Source organism: Cinclus cinclus, chromosome 3, assembly GCF_963662255.1.
Source record: "Cinclus cinclus chromosome 3, bCinCin1.1, whole genome shotgun sequence".
NCBI classification, from domain to species: domain Eukaryota; kingdom Metazoa; phylum Chordata; class Aves; order Passeriformes; family Cinclidae; genus Cinclus; species Cinclus cinclus.
This window is the reverse complement of record NC_085048.1, coordinates 77,933,522-77,942,731: the sequence shown is the minus strand read 5'-3', so window position 1 is coordinate 77,942,731 and position 9,210 is coordinate 77,933,522. Positions and strand designations below refer to the sequence as shown.

At 47.5% G+C, this 9,210-nt stretch overlaps 1 protein-coding gene across 1 annotated transcript in view; it reads left to right on the top strand.

Annotated features, from left to right (window-relative positions):
• The first annotated feature begins 6,789 nt into the window (after nucleotides 1-6,789).
• The window catches only part of CRIM1 (cysteine rich transmembrane BMP regulator 1), a 171,102-nt gene continuing 168,681 nt past the window's right edge, over nucleotides 6,790-9,210 (top strand). Inside the window, exon 1 of the mRNA XM_062489193.1 lies at nucleotides 6,790-7,156. Within this exon, the coding sequence (XP_062345177.1) occupies nucleotides 6,805-7,156 (352 nt within the window). The 5' untranslated portion in view covers nucleotides 6,790-6,804. The remainder of the gene's footprint in view (nucleotides 7,157-9,210) is intronic.

Genomic DNA, 9,210 nt, shown 5'->3' with positions numbered 1-9,210 from the left:
AAAGAGCTAGAAAAAACATTGGAAATTTCCTGTGATTTCTTGGAATGAAAGCTTCTATCCAGCTTTAATAAAGACATCAAAAACAGGTTTAATTTGCTAAGTAATGGGGCAAGTTGAGATCGTTGTAACAACCTCTGGCCCCCCTGAGTTCCAGCCAGAATACTCAATGGTGCCTGAAAAAATTATAGAAACATTGTCAGGAAACTCACAGCAGGTTATACAGCCTTCTTGCCGTAAAGCAGGATCAGCTGTAATTGCCTCTCAATCAGCTGCTGATGGCTTGTCTGGGTTATGGACTATCCGTAGTAGTCTAGAAACTCCTGAAAGGCTCCACATGAGCCAGCTCCCACCTGTGAGAAGGAGAGTTGTGTTGGCAGGACACCAACATGCTGGTGTGCTCCACACCTCCCTGGTCCCCACCCTCTGCAGTCACCACTGTCACCAGATCTCTCTTTTCCCCATTTCATTCTCATGGAATGATCCCATACACCATCTTGCATTCATCCTATACTTCCTGGGGTTTGAGGTAGGTTTGGGTTTCAGGTTGTTTTTGTTTGTTTTTTTTCTTTCCTTTTTCAACATTTGAGCCAAAAACCAGAGGACAAGCAATTTTGCCCCTATTTGAATCAGTCATTTGAAGAGTTTCAAGCTCAGACAAGTTTTGATGAATTTGAACTGAAATAGAAGGCATTACAGCTGGGCTCTGGCTTACCTTGATAAGCAGCTACCCACCAGCTTTGGCTGTACCCACCTGCTTCAGCCTTCCTGCTTTCCCTTCAAGAGCTCAAAACCTTGAGCTGAAACGTGTTCAGAATAGGAAGTACCTTGACTAGAATACAATGAACTTTCCATGGATCTACTAATATAGGGGATTAGCTATGGCAAACCCTAGTTCACATCCAGTGTATCCCTGATCCTATTTGATTTCATCTATTTTATACTGTAGTTATTGATACATGGCAGATTGCAGTGAAATAAACACAGTATTTTCAGATTTATATTCTAACATTTTAAATCTTATCAGTATGCAGCACTATGAAGAGGATTGTGGATGTTGATCTAATCCACCTACTTTTCTGGTGGCCAGATTTTCTGTAATAAAAATGCAAATAATCCCTAGAATGACATACCAATTTAAAATACTTCTACTTTTCTTCTGTAAACTGACAGCAAATTGTCTTTCCTTGCTAAGTATGCTTATTTGTTAAAAATATTTTCTTCATGCTAAAGAAGCTAAATCCAACGTGACCTTGAGTGTGATCAATTTAAATACAGCACTGCATTTCTCTGTATAGTAGTTATTTCTCCCAATATGTTTCTGTACATATCCTTAAATAGATATTGACTCCCTAGTTCCTTAACTTTGCAATTTTTAAGTTATATATTCTAGCATGTTAAGGTCTGAAAAAATGAATGCACAGTTGAATGCAGTTTCAGTGGCTTAAGTGCAATGTGAAGAACTATCACGTGTAAATTGCCATTTCTATTCCTTTATAGCTTATTTATTTACAATTTTATTAATATATAGGTTCTCAATTTGATAAAAAATATTAATAAGGAAATTTGTCATGCAATTGTATTTTTAAATTACTTATGCAGTTGCTCTGAGGCCAAAAAGCAGATACTTTACTTCTATGTTCCACATGAAGAATCAAAGATGTATTAGAAAAAAGCTGCAAACCTGCTTGTTAAGTATTCCAGACTTAATTTTGAACTACTGAGCTGTCCCAAGCTAAGGATTCAACTGAGAGGAAAAACTTGCAGGTCTAAAAAACACCCTAGAGACTTCCTGATGGGATATTTATTTGTTATGAATTGGTCCAAAACAATTCATACACAGATTGTTTGTATTAAAATGAACTCTTATATTCACTTTCTCAATTTCCCACCATTTTCAATTTTGGGATTTTGAAACACCTTGCAGCTACTAATGTAATAAGCCCGTGATATTTCTGTGAAGATGAGAGAAATTACTCTCATGTGGTTTAGACTGATTCAGCACTGCTTGTATTAGTGGCAGATTTCATCTTGATCCTTTTTCTTTTCTGGTAGTAGAGATTGCTCATGTGTATAACCTGTTTACGAAAGAGTTTATGTCAAGAGACTGCTACAAAGGAGACATAAATGATCTTAACGAACTAAAGAATGAAAAAATAAATTTAATGTGCAACAAAGACACAATGAGGTACAGAATAGAAACAAAACATTTGTGTTGGAAAAAAATACAACTTTGGTATTAAGAGCACATGTGTTCCCAAATTCAGAGATATATAGGGAGTTACCAGCATATATCAGCACAGTGGAAACAGCCTTTTGAATTGAAATGGGGATATTTTTATTTTTTATTTAGTGTTGGGGCGGGGGGGGGGGGGGGGGAGGGAGATGCTTTTATTTTTGGTAGTCTAAATGTCTTCAACCATGTAATAAAATGAAATAATTTCAGTTATCACTATTGTGAATTTCAGATTTACAGGAAATTGACACTGAACATGTATTTTTCACATGAGGAGATTTACCAGAAAGAAGGGTAGTGAGTACAGAACTGAGGAATCAGTGAAGGGGATGGTAGTTTTCTCATATCACTGTGTGGTTTTCCAAAAGCTCCGTATTCCATGATGACCAAGAAAGATATACAGCTCTACTCAATTACTGCTGCAGCTTCATCTAACCAAGATGTGGCTTCAATACAACAGTAACATTACAGGAGAACAAGCCCAGGAAATTTCAGCTGCTACAGCCTGTTTATCAGAATGCTTCTTTTCCTCCCACAGTTGTATTTAGCAGTAGTTACTAACCTGTTTCTAGGGGAAATAAGGAGCAGGGTTTCACTTCAGTAGCTGAATCCACTTACTCCTAAGCTATTTGGATCAGTAGAACTTTAATAAATCAAGAAGCAGTAAGAGCAGGGATAAGTGAATTTCCCAGTAAGGATCCATCTTACAGATTGATCCACTGCTTCTTGCTGGGGAAAGCAGGGATATTCACTTTCCCTGTAAAGTCATCGGGTATCAGATTTGCTGATTTCAAGGAGTACTTCATTGTCCCTATGGACTCCTCTCAGTTTTGGGGCAAGAGAATTCTCTACCTTTCTTGTTGAATCTGTGCCACTGTGCAATGAAGTCTTTTGATTCCTGGAGCCAAAGAGGGAAACACGAGCATAAGCATGAACAATTTATGACTTGTACCTAAAGGGTAAGACCTAAGGAGACAAGAAGCCTAAATTTTGGTCCTTCTTCCATACATATTTCTGTATTTTCCTCTCTTACATGCAGCTATCACAGGATAAACAGTGTATTAATCAGGGTACTAATCCTGTTCAGAGCTGAAGCGTCTCACTTGGCAGTCAGCTCAAAAGTTTGCTCTCTTTTTCTCAGGGCCCTACAACATTCTTATCTAAGCTGTCCATAGCTTTCCTCTTCATCTGTTTTTGTACTGCTTCTAGAGCTTCTTTGTTCATTCCCACACAAGCAAACAGGCACAGTAGGTCCAGTGAATTCTTTGTGTGTTGAATATACAGTACATCAGTACAGTACATGACGGGTAGGTCTGGCATGTCTGGGAAATATTGAACTGCCTGAGCATGCAATCCAACATGTCTGGGATTTCCATGCTGGCTATGTACATAAGTCCTGGAAAAATACCTACGTATTTTTCATAGACCAGTTCATTTTTTCACATGAGGGGATTAATACATTGTAATCAGTTCACTTTTCATCTTTTGATGAACTAAGCCTATTAAATTCAAGCCTCTGACCACGTATTGTATGGTACAGCATCCTCCCCAGCACTAAAATCACTGTTGTGATTCCTTTCTGCACAATCTCAGGTTTGTGAACTGTGTTTTAAAAATAGTTGTAGGAACTGTATGCCTCATTCAAAAAGCAATCTCAGCAATGCTATACATGGAAGGCAAAACTCGTTCATGCACCTCATCAGTAAAATACATGGCCAAAAAGCAGTGTTTCCACGTTGTAGGAAACAGTAGGTTTTTACAAACTACTCTCATCCAAATCAAGTCGGGTTTTTTGGTGAAAATTACTGGTGAATAAAAAGTATTCTGACCCCTGCAGGTGCTTCGGCAAACTGACAAACTGAGAGGACTGAGGATGAGGGAAGAATTTGCATTTTTGAGGAAACAGCACAAAACTTATTACTTGGTATGTTGCTTCACCAGAGAGTATTTTTCATTTGTGTAACAGTCAGAGTTTGAGGCCTTGTCTAATACGACCTTCAGTGTGCTTCCCTGACCTACTGCTTTCCAGAACTCGGGAACACACAGGGTTTTTAGTTGCCCTCAAATGTATACACTGGGTTTGTTTACACCAAAACACAGTGCATTTAGCAAGACCAGTTTGTAATTTACTTTCTAAATCTGTTAAAAAAATATATTGTGGTATTACTTCATATACTATTGCCCAGTAAATCACTGTATGTCCATTTGTTGTTGAGATATGTCAGCTGAATGGGCCTAATCCATGTAATGTATGCTGTATCAAGTGTTTTATTGCCATAATGGGGTTTCACTAAGAAACACACCAATGTCTTGCAAACGACTGAGACTCGTGAACACACTGTAGCTCTTGAAAAGTATCTCCTACAATTTAGTTTAAATTCTGAATGGATCATAATAAAATGTTATTCTGCTACATCAAAGCCATTATTATTTTTAAAAATAGACAAATGTGGAAAACACTTTCTTTTAGACAAATATGGAAATGCTTTATTTTTTAACATCATGTTACATGGTAGCACTGTTTCCATCACCAATGGAGAATCTTTGCTACAGTAGGTATTTAGGCTGGAGGCAACAACAGTGAGTTACAGTGCTTTTAAAACTCGCCTCAAAGGTATGCTAGTGCTGACAAAGCTTTAGACTATAGTGTCCTCTCTTCCTGGTGGCAACTTTGCATTGCCAAGTTTGGAGCTTTGCTCTTCCATAGCAACTCCTCGGCTGACATGAGAACTGTTTGTGCCAAAGTGGACACGTGTGCGGGACTAGAGAAACTGTAGAACCCATACCTTGGCCTCTCTGCAATAATCTCTATTAAGGTTCCAGACCCTCATTCCCAAGCTGTTGGCACCGGTACACGCAACCCAAGTATTCCCAGGCTCAGCACCCTGCGGCTGACAAAATCCACTTTGCGGAGCCAGTGGCTTCATACTCTAAATTACCCCAGTTCCGGGCGTTCCTGACCGCGGGATCTATCGTCCCCAAAGCTGCCATCGCACCTTGGGCTGGGCAGGACACGGCAGCGGCAGGTCCCGCTCTGAGATTATACCGAGGGGCTGTCCTGTGCGGCCAACTACTTTCTGTTTCCTGCCGTCTACTCCGCCCGGTCGCTGCCGCCCGCCGACAAAGCAGCATTTTGACCTTCGGCAACACAGCTCCTCTTGGTTTCCCTCCCGCCGCCCCTCACCCCGGCTCGGGGCAGGCAGCTCCGGCCAGCCGCACTCCGCCGGAGCGAGCGCCGCGCCGCGCCGAGCGCTGCCGCCTGCCGGCCTCGCAGGGCCAGCGCCACGGCACCTCCCGCAGCCGCTCCGGGCCGTCCTCGGCCCGCGAAACCCCAGCGCACCGGGCGGCGGCAGGGCCGCGGCTGCCGGGCCGGCTCCGGGCAGTGACGGCAGCAGCTCGCTAGGGAAGACCGGCCGGCAGCCGAGGGCGCCTTTTGCCCGTGCGCCGACGGAGAGCACCGGGCGGCCGGGGTCAGCTTTTTGGTGCCGAGGTCGGCGGGCGAGCGGCGGCACCGCCGCTTGTTTATGAGCGGGCGGAGGGGCGGCCCGGGATAGCGCTGCGCCGCCGCTGGAGCGGGACAACCCCTCCCGCCCCCGTGGAGCGGCTTCGCCGCGGCTCACCCGCACCCGCGGGGCACCTGGGCGCGCCCCGGAGCTCGGCTACGGGGACGGAACGGAACGAAACGGGGCGGGGCGCGACCGGCTCTCCTTTCCCGTGGCGCTGAGAGGGCGCGGAGCCGCTCCCCGTCCCGGATCCCCGCGCCCCTCGAGGGAGCGGGCAGAGGAAGAGGAGGAGGCTCTCGCCGCCACGGCCGGGGACGGCGAGGCCCCATTCACGGCTCTCCGCAGCATCGCCCTGCTGGGGCTGCGCCCTTTGCGGGGCCCTCTCCTTCCCCGCCCCCGGTGTCCCCCGGGCCGCAGCCAGCCCCGTCCCCGCGGTCTGGCGCCGCCGCCCCGCTCCGCTCCGCGCCCGGAGCCCCGGGAGGGGGAGGGGAGGTGCAGGGGGAGGCGGAGGCGGCGGCCGCTGTGGGGCCCAGGCTGCTCCTCGCCTCCGCTGCGCCTCTTCCAGCCCCAGGATCTGGGGCTGGGGGGGCGCGGGAGGAAAGGGGGCGGGCCAGCCCCGGCAGTGCCCAATGAGAGAGGCGCGGACGGGCACTCGGGGCGGTGCGGAGGCGATCGTCGCCCAATGGGGGCAGGGCAGAAGGCGCACTTGGAGCGGGGCGAGAGGGAGGCAGGAGGCGAGTCGGGACTCGGGACGCGCGGGGGACGGAGCCAGCCGCCGCGGCAGCCGCGCTCGCAGCCGCTCGCACGCACGGCGCCGCGCGATCGGGAGCCGGCGGGCGAGGGACGGACGGACTGAGGGACGCCGCTTCCCGGAGGGGGCAGCGGGCGGAGCCGCCACCCGGAGGAGAAGTTTGGCTGAAGCCGCAGCCGCCGCCGAGAGAGGAAACTTTCCTCGGGGGGCCGGAGGCGGGGGCGGCGGGAAGGAGCCGCGGCACGCTCGGGTCCGCCGCCCGGCGAGGGGGCTTCCGAGGGGCTCCCCCCGGCCCAGGCCGGGCTGCGGCGGCTGGGATGTACCTGGCAGCGGTCTCGGCGGGGAGGAGACGCCCGGGCGGAGACGGCGGCTGGCACCTGGCGGCCGCGGGGTGGCTGTTCCTGCTGGCCCTGCTGCTGGGCGAGTCGGGGACGCGTGCTCTCGTCTGCTTGCCCTGCGACGAATCCAAATGCGAAGAACCGAAGAGCTGCCCCGGTAGCATCGTGCTGGGGATCTGCGGTTGCTGTTTCATGTGCGCTCGGCAGCGGAACGAGAGCTGCGGGGGAGTCTACGGGCTGCACGGAGCTTGCGACCGGGGCTTGCGCTGTGTCATCCGACCGCCGCTCAACGGAGACTCCATCACCGAGTACGAAGTGGGCGTCTGCGAAGGTGAGAGGCGGCGGGACTGCATCCATCCGTCCCTCCGTCCATCCCCCGGGGTGGGGGTACCCGGTGGGCGGCGGGAAAGGAAGGAGGGCGCACCTAAGACGTCTTAGGCGCCGGTGCGCCCTCCTTCCCTTCCAGCCCGCCCGCCTGTCCCATCTGCGAGCGTGTCTTCTTCCCTCCTTAGAAATCCCCACAAACTCCTGCTTAGAAGTTTTGCTCTTAATTTTCTTACCCTAAACCTTGGGGTTCTACGAATTCTCCGTAGTGTGCCAGTGGGTTGCTAACGGCTTGTATCAGCTACTGATGCCCAAGTAAAATTCCTTGATAAAGGACTTGGGAAGAGTTTAGCAGATGGAGATCGGCGGAGGTCAGTCCTGCATGTATGATCCTGTTCCGAATTCCCTCCTGTGTAAAGAAACAACAAAGACTGATCATCTGCTATAAAGTTTTCTTTCCTGTTCCTGTCACTTAATATCTCTCTGCCTGTCCTACTCGGCATATAGTGATAAGGGGTGTCCTTTCCCCTGCTGGAGCATCAACGGGGGGAAGGAAATACCCACGGTAGAGCTCCTCTCAAAGTCACTTCAGCTTCCGGCCGTCTTGGGAGGTGATGAATTGGTATGAAATGCAAAAGGACTTCACTCCCCTTCAGGTTTTTATCTATCAGAATTCCCAAGTTTTTTTTATATATGCTATAAATCAATGAAAGGCCGGAGACAAACTTATAGTCTTTCTTTCTCTTGTACCTCTAATTGCCTTTTCTCCCAAGTTGAGGGAAAACATGGCGCTGTAAAGAGATTACAAATAAGCAGTAGTTTGAGATATGTATAAATGTATATGTGTTTTCGGAGCCGGAGCTTCGACAATTCTGGAAAAGGAGACGGAGGCGGTCTCCTCTCGGCGGGTAGAGGGCAGTAGAAAGTCCAGAGAGCTGGTGAGGCAGCATCTGGTTCCAAAAACCTTGCATTTAAAATGATGCACTATTTTAAGAAAGCTAAACCCGGTCATTTTTAGTGGGCAGCTGACCTTTGTTCTGACGCTCATTATTAGTTTAAAACTCCATTTGCCTCCGTAACAAATAAATTGCAAACCACAGCATACACGGCAGTGTGTCCCGCCTGTGCTACAACCAATGCTGTCAGCCTCGGGAGCTGATGCTTGGGTAGGATGAGCTCTAGATTAAAAGCTGGATTGTTAAACATTTTTAAATGGCCCTAAACTATTTTGAAAACTTTGTTTGAGACTATGTTGCTGAATATGTACGTTGCTGTAGTCTCTTACTTTTAATATGTATTGGCAAGGTTTTTGTAAATAGAAAAGTTATAGCAAAGGTACTTGGAAAACTTACCTGGTTTTGCAGGAGTGTGTTTTCGAGTAAAAGCTGGGCTAAAATAGCTTCCCCTCTTCTCGATGGTTAAAGGAACTAAAAGCCTACAGTCATTAAAGGCCTTAATGTTCCAATTCCCTTACTGTATCACAGTATGGACATCTTTGGCAGTTTATGAGTATTTCATTCCTTTGAAGTGATGCAATCTGTACGTTGCTGTAGCTCAACTCATAACATGTCCCATCTACTGTTGAAAATAGTATGAAGCATTTGTTGGCAAGATTGTGTTTCAATTAGTGTTGTGGTTAGAAACTAGTTCCAGCTGTCCCTATAGGAATAGTCCTAGGGGAGGAAGATAACAATCAATTAACTAAGGGAGATAACTTTCCTATTTAATTTTCTTATTTTAACTTATCTGTTTACTTTTCATTCTCATAAATTAAAAGGAACTGAGCTGAACTATCAGCCTAATAAATAGTCCTGGAATACCTATTAGTGAATTGTCAGGAAACTGCCTTGTTCTAAGAAACAGAGGTAATATGCTGTTCTTCATGGTGCATGTTTTGCACATGAGGTGGCAGCAAGGATAAAAAGGGTACTGATTGTACTGCCTCTGATCTCTAATGTGAGGTTGAATAGCTCTGTTTCTTTGATTGTGATGACCTAAACAGTTGTTCAGTTTACAGGCACACACGCAACAGGCTAGGCTGGTGATGCCTGATGTGAGTAG